This window comes from Acanthaster planci, linkage group LG15 (genome assembly GCF_054643075.1).
Source record: "Acanthaster planci isolate LZ-2023a linkage group LG15, COTS_SCS, whole genome shotgun sequence".
Classification (NCBI taxonomy): Eukaryota; Metazoa; Echinodermata; class Asteroidea; order Valvatida; family Acanthasteridae; genus Acanthaster; species Acanthaster planci.
The window spans coordinates 13,844,829-13,868,588 of NC_141791.1; the positions used below are offsets into that span (position 1 = coordinate 13,844,829).

Genomic DNA, 23,760 nt, shown 5'->3' on the forward strand with positions numbered 1-23,760 from the left:
TGTGATAACCTGCATAGAAATGGAAGTACAAACACTCTCCTGAGGAGGGATCCAAGGAAGATGAACTGATGAAGGTTCTCAAGACGCCGAGGGGATGGGTGTAATTGCGAACTCCGGTAGGGAAAGTTGGCCCTTCATTTCTTGTAAGTTTTTGCATCAGTTAGGCCTTAGGTTTGGGAGACTTTTTAACAACTCTATTCCAAGGATACATTTTAAGTAGAACTGGCTTTATAGTTGAATTTCTTCGAAGCTCCATCTTGATATACTTCCAAAGTTATTTGCTTTTTGATTTATTTTGGATTGAATGAGGTCTCCCATTGAGGCGTCATTTCCACTCATCTTGAAGTTGGTTTTGTATTTTATGTGTGAAATAGTGCAAAATCCTCAATCAAGTGGAAATAAAATAATTCAACTAAAAAAAATCAGTAAAATACAATCACATTTTTAGGGGGGAGAGGGTTAAGAGCAATTTCAGACTTCTTTCAAGTCCCTAAAGGTAGACTCCAAAAGCAAGTACCATGTACCATGTAAATATACCAGCCTGTACAATTTTTTTTATTCACTGTAATACAAATGTGATACAAAATACGTGCAAACATTACATAGGACTTTAAATATTAAAGTCATCTACCCACTCCTGTTGATGGTAGTACATGGCAGTGAATTTGGCCTGGCCCAGTAATTGGCCAGAGGGAGATTTCGCCCATCTTTTACTTTGCAATGACCTGGGGTGCAACCCTCCGTTACTCATTGCCCTGTTCGAAATATCCTCAGTTTGTACAAACAAGGCCGTGTGGGCATTGGCTGTGGCTTGAAATCACATACAAGTCTGTGGTTGTGGCTCCAGCCACTTCCCGTAGAGTTGTGAGTAATTTTTAAGCCCCGGCTAAGTAATTTGGACGCGACCTTACTCTGACCTAGTGAAGAAATTCTGCGGTTAAGGTATTTTTTTTTCTTTTGCATAACTGCAGATTAGGCAACGGGATCCTTGAGAAGAGGTTTTCTGCGAGAGCATTTTGTCAATATTTGACAAATGTGTTTGATATTGTAGGGATATTTTTTTGACATTTTGTAACTGTAATAAACAGCTTGCACTGCTAGTTTTCAAGCACTAGGTCTGCTTAATAATTGATTTCTCACAAACTTTGTATGGAATACAGTGTTACATTTTTGTTCCATTTTCAAAAGCACAAGGTGATTATATGTACTTGTGACCGAATGTAGAAGTAATTAAGAAAAATTATTAAATTATGAGTGGCCCAATTTTATTAAAATAAAATGTGCCTCAGATTAAAAATACCATAATTCTATCTTTAAAGGAACAAGGAAATAAATTTTTCTTAGAATCACTTTTTGTGTATTTCTGCATTCTTCTTCCATGTATGAAGACTGTTTGACATCTATTTTGAGTTACATGAACTGAACGGTGCACTTTTTCAAACATTAAAAATTGCTTTGATGTAAATCCAGGAAGACATGGTTCAGGTTGCATGTTTTCATGTCAAAATTGTGAATCCCAAATTTGCTATCCGGGAACATTTCTGTGAAAAGGATTTTTGCTGAATTATTGCCATATACTCACATAGCAATAAATTGTGAAAGAAAATAAAATATGCCATAGCAGTGGTTAGAAAAAGCTAGAAATTTTCTGTGCACAGATCAGTGCAACACTGAGATTCAGTGCCTTGGATGACATCATAGTTCTGCTCATGAATATGCAAATATGCATCAGCATAAAACCAAGAAAGCATCAAAATGTTGGATAAAATTGCAAAACAAAAATTTGAAATAAGGTTAATTGAAACCCAAAGATGCAATTTCAAGGGTTTTTGTAAAATTTATAAAAAATATTTCTATTTCCTGTTTCCTTCAACTCATTATTTGTTGAAGCTTTGCCTGATTTACCATTCATCAAGGTCATTGTTTAAAAGGTCAGAAATTCAAAATTGGCCCACAAATAAAAATGGGTAAGAATGCTCCACAACATTCTGCTCAAAAAAAAATTCACAACACTAAAATAAAAATATTTATATACAAATTGAACTATAAATTCAACTTCAAAATAGTAATTATTAAAAGCGATTAAACAGTCCTATTTTTATTTACTTACCTTTACTAAATTTTAATTTATACTGAGGCTTTCCATTGTAATATTTCTCTAAAAAGCTCAACCACAGCTTGAACCCATGCTGTCTTTTTTACTCATAAATTAGTAAAAAGAAAAAGATTCTGATGCGGTTGAAACTTGGTTACTTTGCTGCTCTCCTCAAATATCAAACTCTCAAAGTCAATTAATCATGTAATTTATGTTGATAATTGACTACAGGATGACCTACCGACTGACACAGATAAATATTACCTGGTTCAATTAATGACCCAGTTTGGTATTCCAACAACGCATACCCAATGTGAGGCTGTTCGGGAACAGCTTTGCACGTGCGCGATATTCTGGCCCATAAGTGCAGCCCTACGCTGACTGGCGTGCGCTTTGTTCCCAAAGGACCTTGGCTGTTTAGAATATGGCTGAAACACTGGCTCATAGTGCCAGTCACAAGTCGCAAGTTTTAACTTGTGACCAGAAATCCTGAATCCTGAAATTGTGACCAGTTTCAAGTTTTGTGAACATTCATTTTAGGTAGAAATGATGATGAACAGAAATAAATTTTTACCCCATTAATACATGTTCCTGTAGACTACCTTTTATTGAGAAATATCTCGGGATGTAAATACAACTTATGCTATATGTGTGTTGCTAGTTGCTCAGTAGATAACTGACTAAACTGCAGCATTAATATTATATTGATATTTAATGTCTTGGTTCATTTAAAAATATGAATTTCCACCCTTTGTTCATTTGATTTTGTGTTCTCATCTTTGCCTATTGATATCCTGTCTACTGTGCGTGTCTTGCTTGCCAGGGCTGGTGAATATGATTTGTACATGATTTTCACAGAGGAGTGGTTCTTGGTACATTTCACAGGTTTATATAAAGAGTCTGAGATAAGTTTGGTCCACCAGAATTTTGCAGCTTTAAAGTTAAAAGTAATTGTTACTAAGCTAAGGAGTTGTCCATGTTAAAGTGATGGCTTTCTCCTAGTCACGGGTACGTGCTCTTTCTGCCAGTATTTTCATAGCTACAGCTGGTTCCACCATCGACAGTGCCCTCTCGTCTAAGCCCATCTGCTCAGCCAGTACGCTGAGATCGAGACCAAACAGGCGCATGAACGAGAGAAACTCCATGTCCTCCCCTGGAAAGGGAATGGCCAAAGAAATGAATGTGAAGAAACAAAAGAATGCAAGTTGAAAACTTCAGGCTTAACAATTAAAGTTCCACTTCTTACTTTCTGAAGTCATGCATAAGGTCATAGTTAAGTTTTCACAAACCAGCCTCCCATTCAAGATCTTGATGTGACCTGCTTCGTTTGACCTTGGTTTGATTCTGACATTATTTCCTAAGTTTCGCCTTCTTGGTTTGAGTTTGACATGACTTCATTTTTTGACCTTCTTTGATTCCGATATGACATATTTGGTTTGACCATTTGGATTTGATTTTGACATAATTTCCCTGGTTTGACCTTCTAATTTGAGTTTGAGATGCTTCCTTGGTTTCATTTGATTTGAACTTCTTGTGTTGACCTTGGTTTGATCCCAGCACAATCACCACAGGACATTTTGAATGGGTGGTTTGATTCTGATATGACTTTCCTGGTTTGACCTTCTTGGCTTTATTCTGACATGGCTTCCCTGGTTTAATCTTTTCGGTTTTATTATAAAACACTGTATGGCCTTCTTGGTTTGACCTTAGTTTGATTCTGATGTGACCGTGCAATTGGTTTGACCACTTTGGTAGATTTTTACATGACCTCTCCTTGGTTTGATTCTGATATGACCATGCAATTGGTTTGACTACCTTGGTTGATTCTTACATGACCTTTGTTTGATTCTGATGACCTTGGTTTGACCTTGGTTTGATTTTGACTTCCTTGTGTGATCTTCTGGTTTGATTCTGACATGGCCTCCTTGATTTTATTCCACTATGACCTCCTTGCAATGGTTTTACTCTTGTTATAATTCTGACATGACCTCAGTTTGATTTTGACAATTACATGTATTCTCCTGGTTTGATCTTGATATGACCTTGATGCGATTCTGATATGACCTCTCTGTTTAACAAAATTCCATTTTGACACGGCTCCTTTGTAGGTTATGCCAGTATGAACCTCTAAGTCCAGCCTTAATTCTGAGAGGGCTATGAATCCTCTGGCCTTTGTCTACCTGTGAATGGGTTGGTCATCTTAGGGCAGTGTGGGTTACAGTGAGGACACGTTGCATGGTCCAGCAGTCGTTGTTGGCACTTTTTCTTGGTGCGAGTGGTGGATCGCTTGGCTGCAGCCCATGGGTCATCACCCTGCATCTCTCTGTCCAACGCTGGGCTGTTCCTGCGGCTATTTCGTCTCTTGTTCTTTTTTACTCTTCTTTCCGTGGTGGCTGTTTAAAAGATAATTGTGAGTCAGGCATTTTCTTCACAACATCACAAACCTTTCAAAAAGTAGGGATCCAGAAAACATGTTATTTTGAAAGGTTGTTCTAAATCGGCTACATTTCATGTTGATATATGTAAGTGCAACTTAATTAAGACGTGCATCTAGGCTATGGAGTAAAATACAATACATAACTAATAGGAAGCCAAACACACTCAATTTCAGAATTTAGACAAAGTGACAATTTTTATGACAGGTTGTTGTCAAAAAGCTCTGTATGATTCATGCTCAGCTTTTGTTTTGAAAATCTGCACGATCAGCGCAATCAGACTGGTTTCTTGCAGATTCTCATTGCCATGACAACAACAAACCTGCACTTCGTTTCCATGCCCACCAGCCACCTCCTCCACTATCCTCATCATCGTCTTCATCATCCCCTACAGTTGTCGGAGGTGATGCGGTTGTCACCAGCCACCCGCTCCCAAACTCCTCAGGGTTTATCGTTTCTCGTGAGGAGCTAAAGAGGGGGCCCCACTCTTCCCTTGTCAAATCAGGCACTGCGTGAGATATCACCACGGAGACTAGTTCAGAACATGCCTGTGACTCTTTCAGCGTCTCTCTTTACCTTGTCTGAGGCTGTTTATTTTTTTTCCCTTTTTTTTTGGTTTGAAGCATGAAATGGAAATTCTAATGGCTCTGGCATTTTTGGGAGGAGATGGCTGTGGCTGGTGTATTTTAGTAATCACTAAAAAGCAGTCTGGCTGTTACATTTGTACTTGTCTAAACCATGCTTGGAAGCTGTTTCGCATACCGTATTTTCTACCATGTAGCTATTTCATGTCAGTATTTTGCTTTTGTGGATTTTTTTGTTAATACATACTGGGGTGGCTTTCTGTTTGTTAGTTTATTAGCACACAGTGGACGGGAAAACTTACAGGGTACAAATTTACCATACTTCATCATTCTCTTCACCTTTGTAGGTTTTCTATTCTTTGTATTTGTGATAACTTTGTGGTGTCTTTTGCAAAAACCCCCATCGTAATCACAAGAAATGGCCAATCTTTGTTGCAGGTATAGGATGATTCATTTTAGCCTCCCGATTCACGGGACCTGCATTGTCACAGATTTCGTGACATTTGTCATTGGTAGCATGACAAGGTCTTGGTTTTGCTCCCTTTTGTTTAACCTCATTAATAAGAGTGCTGTTCATACAACATTCTACATGCAATGAAATTATTAGGTCCCAATTTTTTTTTTCATCCTTGGTACTACAAGGTTCCTGTCGTAATAAGGTCATCTGCAAAGTCTAAAGAACCTCTTATTAATGAGGTTTGACTGCATCCATTATATGAAGGGAAGAATGGTTTACCCCTTTCAGAATGTGTTGGTTTGTGTTAGCTGACTTTCAGAGAGCAGTACAGAGGACTTTCAGTCATGATTTTTGGCAGTCAGTGTTCAACACGGGTGTGCGTGGAAACGTGTTCACCTTTGAAGTCTCTCAACATTCTGGCGTACATGAAATTGTCAGTAGAAATGCACACATTTGAAAGTGCACGCACCTCCACGGACATGGTATACTTCTTGAAGTGACTGTCCGCCATGCTACATCATGTGAAAAACCTCTATTGTGTTAGAACTACAAGGACAACTGCAGCAAACATGCATTTAAAACAAAACACTCGGCACAAAACAAGACACAGCAAAATCAGCAGCTGGACTTTCCACCTTTTTTTGCTGTAACATTTGCCTTTCAAATAAACTTTGGTCAAGTACACATGCCACTCATTGCAACTACAAGAGACTACTTTTGAAAATTCAACTACAGAACAAAGTTACTGTCGATAACATGTAAGTTTCTCAAGAGAAATCTCGACTATATCAAGTGCAGTGACCAAAGTTGCTGGATCCCAGGTGTTGTATATCCACCCAAAACTTTTAGATCAGTGTCAAAAATCATTGGAAACATTTGTCCATTAGCAGACATTTTTGTCAGTTTCATTTTTTAATTCACGATTAATGCTCTGTATGTAAGCAGTACATCAAATCCAACTAAATTTATGAGAGATTATCATTCATAGAGCTTTCAGATTGTTTCATAATATGGTTGAATTTAGAAAAGCCTTTGTGTTAAGACTAGCCTCTTGCCACCCCGCACAATAAATGCAACTGTCTTCTGTGACTCTGTTTGCTGAGGTGTTGGTCCCTAGTTTTCTGGAGGGGCCTGTCGACTGACTTACGTTCTGGTTCGTTTCTCTTGAGCCAGCATTTGAGGGCTTTGTGGAGGCCCACGTTCCTTACTTGGATATTAGTCCAGTCACTGTGAAGAGGAAAATCATGGGAGTTGCTGTGGTCACACTTAATAAAAAAGTGATGGCGAACTATTATATATGATTACACATACGCCTTCCATTTCTGTCATCCAACTTTCCTTTTTGGTTTTCTGTTACTTGAAACCGTCACTTGATTGATCATTGCTTAAAAGGTCTGGTGTTGGGCAACTTGTATTGAAAAGTTTCGTGATGGAATTGACCCACCTTTTTGTAAGGACCATGTGAGCATAGCAGGCTGGAGCAAAAACTGCACTGAAAAACAAACAAGTAGAATTCATGATTATATTTTAGATAAGTAATTCCCGTTGGTCTAGAGTCTATCACATGGTGTTTGTCAACTCTGCTCTAGGTTATTCCAATTTAAAATGTTCCTCTTTGTTTTGTTTGTTGATTTGATAAAGCCATTAACTCAAAATGTAGCTTTGCAACATCTGACCCATTTACTACTGCAAGGTCAGTGATTTTGAATTAGTTGTTGATCTGTTCCACCATAGATTTTGAAAATGAAAGCCTGACATTTTAACTTCTCATGTCAGTGGATTTCTGTTCAGAAAGGAAGTAGCAGAAGAGGTAATTACGATGCATTACGAAGCGATGCTCTCATGTCTCTGCCCGTCTTCTGCATGAAGTTCCAGTGTTCAATCTGAATGGGAGGCTCCGACATACCCACTGTTAACTGAGCTTCATCATACAACCACTGGAAGATGAAAACTGGGGCTGAAGGCCAATCAGAAAGAAAAGTATGGTTACACCTGTGCACTGCCTGGACTAATCAAATTGGGTGGAGTGCCTAGAAGCAATAATGTAATTGGTGTAGTGCTTTGTTTCACAGTTATTGTCCTGTTCATCAGATTCAAGGTTAGTGTAATCTGTTGTTTATCCCATAGATGGTTATTTTGTAGTCCTTATTTGAAAGAGGCAATTGTAGGCTGATATCTAGCCCTTGGAACCACAAGTAACTCGATCTCTACTTGGGTGTGAACCTATTCACTGCCAACATTTCAGTCACAAACCCTAATCTTTGGACTTAAGTGTGCTCTAAACTTGTCAACTTCATGATGTAGTGGAATGCCACTATTACAAAAATTGCATCAAGATCTACCCTTAGCTGAGAAATAAGTGTTTTACAAAGCTGTAGCAGCATGGTAGCCAAAATGTTGTGACAGTTTTGCTTTATGAGTACATGTTTTTCTATGGCTGTATGGCCTTCTCTTGTAGCCTTGTAAAATTTGAGTTTGATCAATATTAGAGCCTGAATCAAATCCACAGCTGGGCCTTTTTCCCTCACCAATTTATAAGACTTAAGTGCTGACTTACTTTGTAATGTTTCATGGATCCGGAAGCCAAAAAAACATTTCCACATTTGCTCTTCACCGTACATGTCAGTGCAACTTGTGGGAGCCACACTCCTCCACAACCTGCCAAAATTGATATTCTTCATTTAATTTTCAAGAAACTGAAAATAATTTCTTAACATCGAGTTTTATGGTGATGTCCACATACTCAACAGGTAATGTACATAAACACACCATAAAACTGTTTCACATTGGTAGAGTCAGTTTTAAAAAAGAAATTGTATATTTTTAACTCGCTTTCCAGAAAGTGCTGTTCAGAGATAAAACCTTCTGTCACTTGAAACTCTGAATTCTTGTCACTGTTTCATCCAAAAGTTAATATATGACCTGCGCTCAAGCTTTTAAAACTTTACATTTTTGTATTAAATAGTGTCTTGAAATTATAACTTTATGATATGATATCCTCACTGAGTAAAAAAAGATCATAGATCTGAACTAAAGTCTTATTTCCGCTTACTCTGTTCCTAGCTGCAAAGCCAGTGCTGGATCACAGTACAAGGCATCGTTGCATTCTGCTCCTGGTGTCTGGTGCTCTTGATCCAAGAACCACCCAGAGTCAATGAGGCCGAGGATTTGGGCGGTACTCCCTGCCTCAGCTAACAAGGCTGCCATTCGGTCCAGGTTGAGAAGAACTCCCGTACCACCAGCACTTTTTTAAAAAATTGAATATGTTGTAACAATGAACAAGTCTTAATTGCCCTGTATTGAGAAAGCTTGAATGATACGTTGACGCGACTGTAACGGGTGTTCCACCTTGGTGCTGGTTGTAAGAGTTTAGATTCATATTTCTGTGGAACCCTCAGAACTGAGTGGGCACAAAATAGCAATCCACTTTGGCTCAGGTCGGATTTAAGCCTCTTGTCACAAAAGTGGGAAAAATTGGCCAAGAAATGATGTTTTCCTATAAAAGAAATGTTTTTTCCCAAATGACTTTGAGTTGCACAACTGGTTCTAATAATGTCTGTTAATTGTTACCATTTTTGTACCTACTATCTTTAAATTATGGATTCATGTTCTAAATATTGATATTGGATATTAATTTGTTTAATTGATATAATACAAGCTCAAAAATATATCATCAAGCATCATTGTTCATTTCAATCACCACAAACCTGCTTCCAGCAAAGACAACCTGTCTAGCATCCATCAACCCAACACCAAGGAGTTCTCGAAACACTTCGTTCAGTATGAGACTTCCCATAAAGGCATAACCACCTGGAAGATATATAGATTTTGAGTCCAATCTTGCTCATCTTTAATAGATGTTTTGCATGGTAGCCGTCTTCCAGGGTGGTTCTTTTGTTCCACAGGGAAACTTTTCTGTATAGCCTGTGGAACAAAAGCACTGGCCTGCAAGATGGCAGCCGTGCAAAGCCTCGATTGCTTTTGAATTGCTCAAGTTCAGTTTGACAAGATTAATTCTGATTTGCAGACATTTAAGATCATGGAGTATTTCTGATTGTCTCTGGAGTTAGTGCAGGCTATGCTGTTAAAATGATAGTTGTTTTCAACAGAAAGTCACTCTAGTTGGGTCCTCAACTTGGTTGCAGGTCATTCACAAGGTTATGGATTTAGCCTATGATGGCTTATGTTAGGCTTGTGATGGTTTGTGATTGGCCTTTGATTTTGCTTGTGCTTGGCTTCTGATGGAATAGTGATTGGTAAGTAATTGGATCGTGATGACTTGCTATTGAATTGTGATTAGATTATGATCAACAAACTGGCTTTCAATTGGCTAGTGATTGCTTATGATGGCTTTGTTACAACTTCGCGTACCTGTTTCTGAAGCTGATGCAGTCCCACTCCACACATCACTCGAGCAATAAGGGACATACCTGTGAGACAACATAACAAGAAGTTAACAATTAATTTTCATAAAGTTAATTTTTTCTGTCAAACCTTTACCAAAAGCTAAGTAAGGATGCCTGATGGAATGGCGTGCAGTTTCATAGTGATGTGGGCGGCTGTACTAGCGAAGAAAGAAAAAAAATTCGTTTGTTGAAGTATTTTAAAAGCATCAAAATTCATTAGGACCTTTACCAAAAGTTTTAGAAATGGGGGAACTTAGTGTGTTTATGCTTTCTACAAAACTGGTTTCCCTCTTTGCCATCAGTGGCCCTTTTTGAACATGTGTTTCGTTCCTGGAAACGACCTGACTTGTCTGCAGGTGCTCTGTCAATGTTTATTATTATGAGTCCCACATGAGGAAGCTCCAACCATGGAGGAAGCCATGATCCAACTCAACCTCATAAAAATTTGATCCCATCGCCAAAGTTGAAATACCAGTAGTTTCTGTATGAAGATATAAATATACACATTCTTGTCGAGGCCATCAGAAGAACGTTTGTGCCAGCCGCCAGGCAGTGTGGTTGACCTCTGACCCCCAAAAGGTCAATTCCATTCACAACAGTAACGAGTGCAGTAAATCTCTCTGGCTGGGAGTTGGAAACTTACACGACATTGGACTTCCAGAAGACAGGATTTTCCTCTGGATCCGGAGACAGGATTCCAGTTCCTATGAAAGAATGGGAAAAATTTTGGTTACTGTATTATTATATAATTATATCATACCAATCTATTCATTAATTTACCTGATTTGTCAAAGTTTTGAGAAATAATGAGCAGGTTCTGGTGAAATCTTATTGGAAAATCCTTGTTTCGATCCAGTGAGTTTCTGGAAGAGGATGGACAGCTGTAATCAATGTTATGTGTAAGTTATCGATTACCTGGTCAGAGATTGATTAATTTATACATTGCCAAAGACCTCGCTAAATTGAAGATACCGCTTCAAATAAACCCATTTGTTGCTGTATAGTTGATTGATAATACTGCAAATACTGTAGGCTAATTGGTCTGTCAATCAGCAGATTTTCCAATACCAGTACCTGTTTTTGTTTGGAGCCACGTTCTGGAGCTCATGAGCCTGCTGGATGACAACCATCTGTTGTGACAGCTGTCTCGATCGAAACAATGCCAGCCTCCTGCCACCGAATCAAAAAGCAGGTTATCAAAACTCAAATGTCTTGCTCCGGAGTTTTTGAATCTGGTTTGGGTTCATGTCGGGAATGTCATCATTTTACTTGTTGCTTCTGATGCTCGATGTTAAAAGGTATCAATTTGTTTAATTACCTGGTTAATTTAATAAATAGGCTAATTTTTTTCTTGATGGTGCAGTTGGCCACGTTTAAATTTGAGGTTAAGCAGGGGTGAGCAATACAAATGCAGTTGTATGATTGAAACATCCTTAAACTGACCCTCAACATTGGAAATGATCTTCTTACCCTCAAGAAATATCAGCCACTTTCTGCTTCCCTGAGATTGCCTGAAATAGTATCTGAAGAGAAAGAAACATTTGAATTGGTGTTTTGATGACTTTGCATCTTGCAAATATTGCGTTATCTGCACCATTTTGTTAACCTTCTAGTTAATAAGTAGAGAAAGATACCAAGGGATATAAGTATCAATTCAGTGTCAGGATGGGAACCTTGGGACTCTCTGAGTGTGTTGTATTTTAGACATCAGAAGACCGGTCACAGGACCAGTCAACGATAATTCCTTTGTCAAAGGAATGCTTTTGTAGCAGTTCATTTTGAATAGCCTTGTGACTTGAATTCTGACTGGAGGTCTTGTGTTGGTCCTATGATGGCCTTATGATGGCCTAATGATGGTCTTGTGATGGTCTTATGATAGTGTAATGATGGTCTTATGAAGGGCTCTTAACTACTACACTGTTGGCTGCGATTGTAAGTCGGATCTCCCCAACAAACTGCAGCACCCCTGAAGCTGGACTCCGTTTGGCTTACCCTGCCGGCGACCCATCATTGCACGTGACAGAGCGATTGGCCAGCTCAACCAGCCTCATCTGCTGCATGTCGCCACTGAAGCCGCAGGTGTGAAGCGCCGAGGCCAGGTGCTTGATCTGGGCCATCAGGTTGTCTGGGTCCCCGTCCAGCTTGTTGAGATCCAACACGTACTCGTTGGAGCCGTCCGGGGTGCCCGTCTCTTCGGCTGGTAGGTCCACCTGTCTGGCTGAGGTAACGAAGATGAGGTTGAGGAGCAGAATGAGGATGAAGTGTCTTGAGAACATCATTGTGCTGCAGGAGGAGAAAAAAAGGAATGTAGATTTGCCAGTTTGATGCTTCTCAGAAGTCAATGGAGAACACCCTGCCTGGTTGCTTTGGCAGGATTTGAACTTGCACATTCCTGGTAACATGAGATGGCCTCTTAGCCGCATTACTGTGTCCATAATGGGTTTTTACTGGCTCCTCAAGTGTCAAAATGTGTCGATGTATTTGCGACAGGTGAAAATCTGGAAACATTTTTATAAGATTCAGTATAGATATTTGGATAGATGGGATTGTGATGTCCAGTGCATAACGCTGCGCAGAAGCCAGTGTAAGAGAAGGGCGGAAATGAGTAGGGGATGGCTGGCAGAAAAGTGAAATGTAAGATGTGGCGGGAAAAGATCAGAATGCAATGATTGTCAGCACAGAGGTTGAAAGGAGTTTGGAGGAAAGTCAAGAAAAAAGGTGACGAATGGAAAGGAGTTGGAGAATTATAACTTGGTGGTACCACTTTAGAGACATGAAAGTTAGCGTGCGAGACGGGAACGTTATTTTTGTCAACTTTTATGTCAAGGACGAGGCTTGTAAGACTGAGCAGGATTTTGAGTGGTAGGAGCACTGCTCAGAACACATCAATGGAAATTTGTGATGACTATGCAACAACAACGCAATATAAATCCCCCCCGCATCTGTTGAGCGCTCAGAAGCTTTCTTTCTCATAGCGCAGAATTCTTTCTCTGAAGGCCCAACTTGCTGTCGATGTCGCAAATGCCTCAGAGGGTCTGGTTGGGTTCAAGGCCTTCCTAAACAAAACACAAAACCCTTAACTCACTATGAAAACACACAGACCGAGCGCTGCTCCAGCGAAATCATATTTCATCGTAATCTGAAACAAGATACCGGATCGCTTGTGCCGCGTTCCTTCAGAAGAATGGAGGAAAAGCGCAGCGCGTGCCGCGAGTCTCCGGCCGGCCGACCGTGAATACTACCGGCGCCTTTGATCTCTCAGCTCCGCTGCTTACGGTCCCAGGAGAAAGCCGTGTGATGTCTCCCTTAACAAGCCGGTGATTCCACGCGGACCTGGTTTTGGTCAAAGTATAAAAAATGTGTTCGCCTTGAAGTTTTAATAACCAAGGCCTGGCAGAAGCCTTTCCACAAAGTGGTATTATTTAATTTCCTTTGAAGTGGGTTCGTATTTGATTTTACTTTTGTTTTAATTTTTTTTCTCATCGAGGTCAGAAACATGTCCAACCCCACAAGATGGCTTTTTAAAAATTTGACGGGCTTATCAAATCGTAGTCTTTTACCTCTGTCATTGCTCTACTTAGCCTATTATATTTATCACATTTGTGTTTTCTTGACAGATTTGTTAAGGTTTTCATTCGTTACATGATTTGAGTCGTCGGTTACTTCCAATTCAATCAAAATTCCACACTTGCTTGCTAATCTGTACATGGAATCAAATTGAGGTATGACCTGTTTTACTGACTGAGCTTTGTTTTGTCCTTTATTCTGTCGGTATTCTAGAACTGTTTGGGTGACTTTTATTATCAATTGCGGATCTGAGGGTTGTGGGGTCAACCCCCTCTTATCCCCCCCAAAAAAATAAAACGGGGGAAATAATATTCTTGTGTGTACAAGGTAACTGTTATAAATAGGTGGCTATACTCCGCAAAAATTGAGGCATTTAAAAAAAATTCCGGTCTGACTCCTCCCCCGGAAATATTCCTGAATCCGCCCCTGAATTTTTTTTATTAACTAAACCCTTCCTCTCAATCAGTCCACACAACTGAATGGATATTGAGTATGTGTGGTTCTGAGAAGAACTGGGGAATAACTCAACGTTTCGAACAGTGAACTCTGTCTTCATATCAGGTTTAACCGCAATCGTTTAACTCATATAGTTCTTTCTCCATGAAAACCTTCAAGTCTTATCTGAATGGATACTGTCAATAGATTTGACACTCCAAATCATTGGACGATTTATATGGGAAAAATGTCAGTGATGAGCAGCGGACTATTCCATTATTCTCCGGAAGTGCAGTGTTAATGTTACTTTCCTCGTTTTCCATATCAGTGACTCGGGCTCGAATCCCATCCTGGTGGATGTGGATTGGTTTTCAGTCCTTACACCTGATTTGGGCGGCTTTCTCTGGAAGGTCGTGCCATTGTTTTCCTTCCTCCTCTAAAGCACCAAATTTCTTCCTTCGTCCCTGTCTGTGTTTCTTTGGGCACCAAGTCTATGTGCATTTAGGCTTATATACAACATGCAGTGCTGAGCCTGAGGATGCTTATAGACATTTCCGCAAAGGTGTCAGATTTAACCCCATTCTCTGTCCTTGCTCTGTGATTTAACCAACAGGTCAAGTAATGTTACACCAATTATTGTCGTTTGTCAAACCTTGCCCGTTTACCGGCATTTTACAGCGATTACTTGAAACTGTAAACTATATACATCAAGGAATAATACCGGTCGAATTGGGGACTTTTGTCGATGAGCTGATCCATAGCTGTAAAACGCTGTTTCTGTGATCGTTGAATACTTTCCAAAATAGACGAATTTTGTAGGCGGAAGTGTGAAGTACATGTACATTTATATGCTCACGTCCTGGGGGATGGGACCATACGCAGTCGGTGCTATCATTGATGAGGCACAAGTGTTGTAGTATTGTATCCTGTCCATGGACTCAAGTGCCCTGATCCCGTTGGATACGGTCGAAACCTCACAATTACGATTACAAACACCTGAGCCCAACACTGTAATATATGAACCACGAACCTTCAAAATAATTGAAGTGTAATTGTTAGCCTTCCATAATAAATACAAAGTTGTACTGCACTCAGCTCACGCTGTTTTATGAATTTGATGGGCTTTCGTCTTGTTTTTGTGTTTGCTTTGAGGTGTCAGGAAACCACAGTAACCCGGTCCAATCGTACAGAGTTCGTAGCACTCTTCTTAGAGGTTTTCGGCTTCGCGGGGTTCGCGAAGACGGTTTGTTTTCACCCTTCTTAACTCCTAAGTCGTTTGTCGTTCATATCAGTGACGGGCAGTGTAAAATAAATATTTTTGTCAAGATTTCGGAGAGGCCTGAGGAAAACTTCAAACAGCGTCCGACCTTCTCAGGCCAATCTTCTGATCTCCCCCTCTCTGTGCACTCTTGTTTTCTTCTGGTGATCTGAAGGGGGGGGGTGTCATCGGTCAGTTTGTTTGCGTAGATTTCGGGATGTCGCCGGCTGATTGCCTGATGTGGTATAGCAACAAACACTGACGGGCCAGAGCGGAAAATTCCGAAGTTCAAAGGGGCGATGGGCTGTAATAACACTTGGTCGGGACGATATGACTGAGAAGTAGATTCCTTGATAATAATCGTGTGACCCTTGACTTGGACCTGATGTTTGAAATCCAGTGCATGTCCATCGAAACCCCAGCTGAAAAAATATAAGTCATGGTACAACATTTCCACGGTGACCGAAAATTGCCAAGGTCCTCCTTGGAGGAAATTTTTCAGCCAGCGCTTCTCTAAACATAAATCCAGGTCTTGGCCACAGGTTCAAATTCCTCAATTCTTTTTTTTTTCATTTGTTGACAGCGAAAGCGACACATGGCCGCACCGACCGCAGCCCGCTAATTCCCCCCTCGCTGGTGACCCCTCTTGCCCCCTGGTCGTCCTCTCCCCCTTCCAGGTCGGCTTTTATTCGTTCTTTTCATCTCCCATGTGCCAATGCCTGGGGGAATCGGTAACAGATACGCTGATAATGTGCCACCATCTTACAGCTGTCGTTGAACGCCCCCGAATCTACCTCATAACAAAACGTTCACTTCTTTCTTTTTCTTTCTTTTTCCTTAGAGACGCAGTTTGAATCATGGCCCAGTTTCACCTACACAGTACATGTACATGTACGTCGGATTTTGGTTACGGATTTCAATTATTTGACCCCGTCAGTCGCGGAAGATGCAGCTGAATCCGGTTTCATCGATTTTAGGTTCTGTGCTTTTTGATTAACGATTTCAATTACCTTTTTGAGACCTTTAAATGTTGGAGAAGGCTGTTGTTTCACAAAGGTCCAACGAGTTGGGCCACATTGTCGTTGGAGATGCATTGAAAATAACAATACTCAGTCTATAGCAGTCATAATGAAACATTCATGGACGGGCGGACTGCTGTAACAAATCGTTAAATCGCCTTTTTATAACCATCTGACAATCTATTCATGCAGATATTCCTGTAACCTTGTCCCCGTCAGGTAAGTTCACTCGTTGTGTGAGTGAAAAACAAAAAAACATACTCAAGATGTTTCCCGCATTGTAAATCTTCGGTTTAGTTTTGACGAAATCCCAAGAGAGGTGGAATCCTCACAAATATGCCAGACTTTTAAGAGCTTACAAAAAGCCTCTTGTGTCTGCCAGCAATTATCCTCAAAATGAGCCAACTTCTCTCTCTGAAACCTTGAAAGACAAAAATTCAACCAAATATTTTCCCACCCCTGGGCCCGAAATCAGTCCAAAAGGGCTGCCGCCCCAGCTGGTAAACACCTTTGTACATCCACACCCGGCCCGGTGTTTCTTTCATCTCCAAGACTTTCTTTTTGTTTCTTGTCGACTCTGCCCCGAAGTCTTGGAAGAGGAAAGCTGTCTTCTCTAACATGGAAGCCGCACAATTGACTGTAAGCTCATAACCCAAACACTGCAGACAAGACTTGTTATTTGCTGGCACAGAAGATGGGTAATTATTTTTCCCTGCTAAGTCTCAATCCAATGTAAGGTCTTAACCGACAAAACATCTTTAAGTCGGGCAAAAAGTGTTGATTTCAGCGGCTCCTACGAAGCCCAACAAAATCCGAGGCGGTTTTTCTGCCCCCTTTTCTGATCACATTGTGCGAATCTTGTTTTCCGACTTGGACCACACGTAGGGTTTGTTTGCACCTTAATGAACCGCGGCGCACCTCTTTTTTTTTTTTATCGCGGCGTGTTCCCTCATGTCCGCCGGGCATACACGCGAGTGCCTTCGCGCGGTCATTTGTCTCTCGCGATGATGGATGTTGCGGCACCGATTTTTTTTTCTCTTGGCGCAGATTAATTCTCTTCAAACTCTTTTATTCATTTTTAAGATTACGGATATATTCATAAACTTACGCATTTCCGAGGTTTGGATCTGGGCATGATGACATGGGATCATTCCATGTGCTGCTTCGGCTTGTAATTTGCACGTAAAAAAGCTCTCGTGACAAAGGTCTTACAAAATGTGAAACTCGGGAAAAATCGCAGTCACAAATGCTAACTCTGGAAGTTTCCTCTCACGTGTCTTCTTAAGGAGTGATCTGTGCATAAGATGACAAGAAGGGGTAACCCTTTCCGGAACAACGCTACACGTGGAAATTTTCTGACTGATCACTCAAACGTCTTTAGGCAATGTACATGCATCCAATGCCATTTTGTCAAGGTACATTTACACCGTAAATTCGTTTTTTAAAAGCACAACGTTGTTCTCTAAACGTTTATATTAATACAGAAATCCAAGTTGTCTTGTCGAGTTTATTTGCGTCGTTTTGTGTTTGTTGTAAACCAGGTAAAATTGAACCCCAAAAGCGATTGTATCTTTGAAATGGACAACCTTCAGAAAATCTTTGTACCAAGTTTAATCCGTGTTTTCGCCTCCCCTCCCTTCGTCTCGTCGTACTGACGCGGCTGTTCCCCGTCACGCCTTGCTGAGAGACTGTCCGACGCCGTCCTGTAGTGTTGTGATTCTTGCCTTGTACTAGTTCCGGTCTTTTGTTCTTTCTTGGTTTTTAAAATTTATTTATTTATTTTTTACCGAGTGAAGCTTTTCTCTACTCAATATGATTCCGACATCGCTTTGATTTCTATGAAAGATGGGTAGCACGTCTCTCATTGAGCTTGGGCGCGCTTGGTATAACCCAGAATAGTTGCGGAACAACTCAGACTAAGTTTAGCGGGGACTGTCGATTAATGAATTTGGCAATGATGTCACATAATGCGGAATGTATTTACCCACCCCTGAATTGTTTTTAGTGTTCTTTGCTAAAGATTAGGTCGTTTCATCTTGGCCGGATAGCAAGAATCGGTCGATGTATTGGCGTTTAGGGAATAGGCTTTTTTTTTCTCAGAGAGACGAAATAATAATGAAAATTATAGGTTGTTGTAAAGCGCTTTGAACTAAGATCAAAGTGCTTTCCATTATTATTGCCCCAGCTCATTAGGCCCATGGGACATTCCAAATACCATCTCAGCTCCCTTGTGAGTATACAACTGGATGCTGCCATTTCGTTGCAAAGTGGCTAGATCAATCACAATAACCATCTCTGCCCTCACACAGGGTACCCAAATACATGTACTCCTGGATCGAGTGAGGCAATGAGTGACATAGTGCCTTGCCCAAGGAGGGCCCACGCACCACGACCCCCGGCTGGATTCGAACCCACAACCTGCAGCTTTACCCCGCCAACTCTTAACTACAAGGCCATTGCGCTCCACTATGGACTCCAAAGCATATAGAAGCATTTCAAAGTCTGTTTTGTTTTTGATTCGTCAAACTTGATATTTTGTTCTGAAATGATTCCTTTTTCTTAACAAATGCACAGACATAGCAGTAAAAAGCCTCGGAGTTTTATGGCGTAAACAGTATGCATGTGTCTGGATTATAAACGCGCAAAATATCTCTTCCCTGTCATGCACGGGAAAATATCTTGGTTCCTTCATTTTACACACAAGGAGGTCTTCATAGGAAGCCCGTTTTATTCCGTTTCTATCAAATATGCTATGGTCCAATTCACTTGTTTTACAAAATCCTTTAGCCAGGCATTCCCGATGCAAAATCTAAACTGCTTTCTGTGCCATCCTGGCCCGAGAATTCCTTTAAAACTGTGCGCAGTGTGTGTACTCTAGTGGCGCCACGCTGCGCGTTAGATACACACACGCATGGCATTGACTTGACTGTCAATGGTCTTACGGCACGAGTCGTGAAGGCTTTGATCTGCCGACACAATGGCGGGCTCGCCTTTGATCTCTCGACCGTGAAAACAGCTACGTTCAAGCCAGTGTGGAAGAATAAAGGACCAGATGTAAATGGTCCTTTTGTCGTGACTTGTGGGCTGTGCTTTGTTGGCAGACAGAGAAAACAAGCACGGGAACATCGGGCACTTAGTGGATACAGTCATTGGTCTTGCTCTTTCCGATTGCATAAAGACGAGAAGAAGCCCATTGTTCTATTGATATATACCTTTAGGCCCACCGGCGACAGATTTTTCAGCTGCTACGACAATGTCCGGTTCTTTGTTTTGGATTACCAACTTACTATTCCTGTTTTCTGTACTGTGACTGAACTTAAAAATGTTTAAGTGATGGCGTGACGTACATGTACGTAAAAAAAAAACAAGAGGGCCTGACCTAAAGGAGACTCGCTCTAAAATGTAAAACGACAAAGTGGCAGAGACTGAGCAGGCAAGGGAGCAACCTTACCGAATCAAGTTCATCGTAAAGATGTTAGACAGCAATAGTTGTCAAAACGAGGATTATTTGAATACCCAAGCAAAGGTTACCCTGATTAGTGGAAATTAATCAGATCTGAAGCTTTGCTTGATTCAGCAGTTATCTGGTAAGGTTTGCGGTGACCCCAAGTTGGAAAAATGCCTTTTGGAAGTACATTGTATGTTCCTAAGTGATGTGGTTAGTTCCTTTTGAAGACGGCCAGACTACGGCGTTTGAAACGTTGAGCTTAACCCCCTAGGGTGTAGGTAAAATCGTATTGAAATTGGAAGACTTGGGACTGTTAGGGTTAAACCACAGATTCTTCGCACAGGCACACTGGCTTGTCAAAAGAGAACGTTCCTAAACGGTGTCATAGCAAACGTTGCCAAAAAAACTACTGAAATGACCGAAGGGTATCACTGGACAGTGCGATAACGAGGGTCCACAAATCACTTTGATTGGATATGGGGGGACTCTGCATAGGCTTGGAAACTACTACCTAAAACTGACAGATGTAATTGGAGGTCATAACCGAGTAATGTGGGCGCGGTAAACCCGAACGATTGCCCAGTGACGAGATGGGATTCGAACTCGGGCTGAGGTGAGATGGTTAAGGGGGTTGTCACTGCGTCAACTTGTCTCTATAATGTAATTCGACCACCAGAAATAGAAGCCATGACTGCGGTGGTGCAACGCTCAGGGACAGGTGGTACGCGCGCGTTACATGCCTTTTCGACCAACAGGGTGTCGTGATTTACCAAATGCACGCGCGCGTCAAGCTTAAGAGTGTGAGTGTGGTGCCACCGCAGTTATGGCGTCTAATGGGATTACGCAGGACGGTGCACCGTGCACGTAATAACCGACGACCTCCTCGTCAACCTGGGTGCCTTGATAGAGTACCTGTGCTTGCAATCTCTACGAAGTGTTTACAAGTTGGCGTAAGTCTTTGTACGTTTACGGTTGGGTAAAATACTGTGGCCTAAGACATCTAAGATAAGCCCGACACGAATTTCTATGTAGGCTACAGTCCAGTCTTCACGATCCTTAATTCTGAAAGATCAACTTTTCTGAAGAGATCAGTAAAATTCTAGGATGTCCTGGACCAAGATTATCTTTCATATTTTGCATAATTTTGCGAGGATTGTAAGTGATCGGGAAATGAAAAAAAGGACATAACAGTCCCTCAACCTGACATTTAAGATAATCTTTGTTCTATATTCAACACGCGGCGAAGTTCACGTTTCAACTTTGAATATAGGCAATGGTTGCACTCATATTTTTATCTGTTCTATCATAAAATTGACAGTACAAATCGACATTCGCTGTGAACAACATGTACCTCGTAGTGGTATTGCTTAGGCCGCGTCCGAATTACTTGGCTATGGCTTGTAATTACACACAACCCTATGGGAACTGGCTTCGGCCACTACCATAGCCCCTTGTGTAAGTTCAGGTCACAGCCAAGTAATTCGGACACGTAAGGATTTCTCCTAGTCCTGTGATACCGAATACAAGGACTTTTGTAAAGTAAAGTTCGCGCCTACCACTATACAACCATCATCATATTTGCCCATACATTTACTCTGTTAATGAGCGGTAAAACGGCCCTTTGTCAAATCTCAGAGATCGATCTGGAGTGGTCTCTACAGCCGGCGTGTCAATACTTACCGGAGGTTGATGTGTGTATGCGATGTCAATACCAGCCGGGTCGATTGATGGGAAAACTCAAGGAGCAAAGTTGATCAAACCCCACGCCTCGCAGACCAACCACCGTGCGTAGCCGCCGATGATCAACCGGTGATGTTATTTTTTCACAAACTTGCTTCAGCCAGCGAAGTTCCTCTTTTCTGAGAAATTTAACGTTTATGCCCAGTGATGCCGATTCCTTATCTGTGGACAGCTTATTCAATGAGGTCGTAAAAAGGTGCAGGCCTTCAAGTATATAGAGAGGAGTTTGAGGTAGATTGAAGGTGGACTGATGGGTGAAAAGGCGACGCCGAAAGTGGAACAGATGCAGTTTTCTTGAGATGAGTGACCGACTGTTTGATGGTCGGATGCCGAATAATGAGCAGAAGTTTGGCGTTGAGTTTTGTTCGAGTCTTGCTGTCTTCGGAAACTTTTTTCTCTACTAGCGTGAGAAAATGCGGTGATTTTTCCGGTTACACGTTCAGCTGACCATCCTCGTCAAGGGAAAGTTCGCTGTGTATGTCTCATGAAAGATCACTGACGACAAAGTGTTCGAGCTGATTGTTGGAAGTCACGTGTGATGTGAACGGGAAAGCGCCAGCCATCAGATCAAAGGAGGAAGCGGGATTGTGACAACTTTGACGTGAGGCCCAGTGCATGCAGCAAGAGCCCTAGCTTACATGGCATGGGGCCGATCCGTTGAGGCTTTTGTCTGCGGGGTGGGTGTATTGGTGGCCGCACCACGGGCTGCAATGTAAACTGCGGCGAGATCAGAGGGAAACACAGCTCCTCTTAAAAACACAGGGGAGAAAAAAGTCCTGGGAGTGAGTGCGGTGCGCGTTGTGGACTTGTTGCATATTTATGACGATGATGCTATTAACAGCGAGGGGGTGATTGGCCCCAAACATTAAAGCCGATTTGAGTTCAGAGGCACCGACAACGCGGTGTGGGTGCAACGCGCCCTAGTCGCGGGGCGGCGGGAGTTAGAACACCGCTAAATAATACGCATGCCGATGGTAATGCGCTGATTTCTTCCGGGGAAAAACATCCAGGATTGTGTTTCACATTTCATTCAGCAACTTTATGGAGTTACCGCCTCTCTTTAATTTTTGTTCTTCTCTTGATATTCTGCATGGCATACTCAAGGCGCCTTTCGTGCGAAAACAGATTAAACGGTACCAATGAATCAATAATCGATCTCCTCAGTATTCAGATACTGAGATGTCCTCAGATATCAGATATGTTAGAGTGCGGTTGCTGTTAAGTCTTTTTTTCTGTATTGATTTCCATTAGTAGCAAAGAATGTTTTTGAAGCATTCAGATGTGCAACTTTTAAGGTCATGTCGAAGTCAGACGATTAATGTTCGCAGTGTCGTAGCATTGGAAGTATAGGTCTATTCAAAGGTAATCCGGCGGCTGTTTCTTGAGATAACCCATCATAAAAAATATTAAGTACATTTGTACACCCACAAATTGCATTAAGAGGAACTAATGAACAATCGCTGTTTATAAGACCGGGCAGCCGTCGTGTCTGTGTGCAGACTCGTCAGGGGAACATGACACATTCAACCCCCTGATGTAATTGCCTTGGCACAAACCCTTTATCGGAATTTATGCTCTCTATTAGCGCGGCGCTGTGACCCTACATACGCCGCAACGGGGCTGGGGCATATCTAAACATTAGCGCGCGGTTGGGGCGCGGCTACCGCGCTTTTTGAGCCGGCGAGGTTGCCGGTTGGGGTCGAGACCAAGCCGGATCAGTGTGTGTTTATGTTTGTACTTGAGGAGGATTTAATCGTGGTTTAATGCCCTTTTGGTTCACTTCTCTGCCCCTAATTTCTTGCAGCATGTTGAATATGCCCATCACAGGTTGCAGAAATTCTTCCAAGATGTTTGATTGCAATTCGACATTATAATCACTGCCAACTTGCGCTCGCTGCTTTGAGAAAAGTGACAACATAATTTTCTACGCGATTTCTCAGGCCAGTTTTTGGCTTATTTGGCAATGAACAGATTGGTATGGACGTAGTCGTGTGCATCATACTAAGCGGGAAATTTACAGCAGGGTGCACCATACCTAGCTGTCGAACTGGAGCTAAGCGAACACTGATTGTAGTTACTACTGATAACATCTTATGTAATGATGTCATTGCCTGCAACTTAACGTGGACTTTGCTTTAAGGAAAAAAAAGACCTGTGGCGTATTTTTCAGACCTTCAGGAGAAGAATGTTGCATCAGTATTGTCCCCTAAACGCGCTTTGAAGCCTGCAACTTGCGCCAACAGTTCGCTTATGCACGAAATGTAACGTGCGCTACGACCTCCGCAGTACCGTCCATGCCATGTAAAGTGTTTCGTT

General features: G+C 41.5%; 3 protein-coding genes across 6 annotated transcripts in view; 2 read left to right on the forward strand and 1 right to left on the reverse strand.

Annotated features, from left to right (window-relative positions):
• Positions 1–1,349, forward strand: part of cpox (coproporphyrinogen oxidase) — a 16,245-nt gene extending 14,896 nt beyond the window's left edge. The window contains exons 14-15 of one of the 2 annotated variants that reach the window (XM_022234221.2): positions 18–143; positions 972–1,349. In XM_022234221.2, coding sequence (XP_022089913.2) covers positions 18–104 — 87 coding nt within the window. In that variant the 3' untranslated portion in view covers positions 105–143; positions 972–1,349. Of the gene's footprint in view, positions 1–17 lie in introns of both variants that reach the window. The other variant, XM_022234220.2, reaches the window with a different exon arrangement.
• Positions 1–23,760, forward strand: part of LOC110978877 (protein CMSS1-like) — a 53,606-nt gene that overhangs the window by 16,029 nt on the left and 13,817 nt on the right. Inside the window, exon 1 of one of the 2 annotated variants that reach the window (XM_087146916.1) lies at positions 20,521–20,664. The exons of the other annotated variant lie outside the window; for it this stretch is intronic. Coding sequence (XP_087003042.1) covers positions 20,538–20,664 — 127 coding nt within the window. The 5' untranslated portion in view covers positions 20,521–20,537. Of the gene's footprint in view, positions 1–20,520; positions 20,665–23,760 lie in introns of those variants that run through there. 2 annotated transcript variants of the gene reach the window in all.
• notum (notum, palmitoleoyl-protein carboxylesterase) lies at positions 533–22,190 on the reverse strand. 2 transcript variants are annotated; one of them, XM_022234212.2, is made up of 15 exons: positions 21,385–22,190; positions 11,970–12,260; positions 11,448–11,500; positions 11,052–11,147; positions 10,621–10,681; positions 9,943–10,001; positions 9,279–9,381; positions 8,624–8,815; positions 8,129–8,229; positions 7,390–7,528; positions 7,016–7,063; positions 6,719–6,798; positions 4,853–5,038; positions 4,276–4,488; positions 533–3,248 (listed from the first exon to the last, which is right to left on the reverse strand). In XM_022234212.2, the coding sequence occupies exons 2-15, from the start codon at positions 12,254–12,256 to the stop codon at positions 3,094–3,096; spliced, it is 1,773 nt and encodes a 590-aa protein (XP_022089904.1). In that variant the 5' UTR covers positions 12,257–12,260; positions 21,385–22,190; the 3' UTR covers positions 533–3,093. The 2 variants fall into 2 exon arrangements, with proteins under 2 accessions (XP_022089904.1, XP_022089905.1); XM_022234213.2 differs by lacking the exon at positions 4,853–5,038 and having other exon boundaries at positions 21,385–22,187.

What these genes read in the sequence shown, in the direction of transcription:
- notum (XM_022234212.2), bottom strand. Translation starts at nt 12,256, where the DNA reads ATGATGTTCTCAAGACACTTCATCCTCATTCTGCTCCTCAACCTCATC. An exon ending in GTTGTCTTTGCTGGAAGCAG is followed by an intron (nt 8,816 to 9,278) that starts GTTTGTGGTGAT and finishes TTTTTAAAAAAG; the next exon opens with TGCTGGTGGTACGGGAGTTC. An exon ending in CAAGAGAAACGAACCAGAAC is followed by an intron (nt 5,039 to 6,718) that starts GTAAGTCAGTCG and finishes TATCTCACGCAG; the next exon opens with TGCCTGATTTGACAAGGGAA.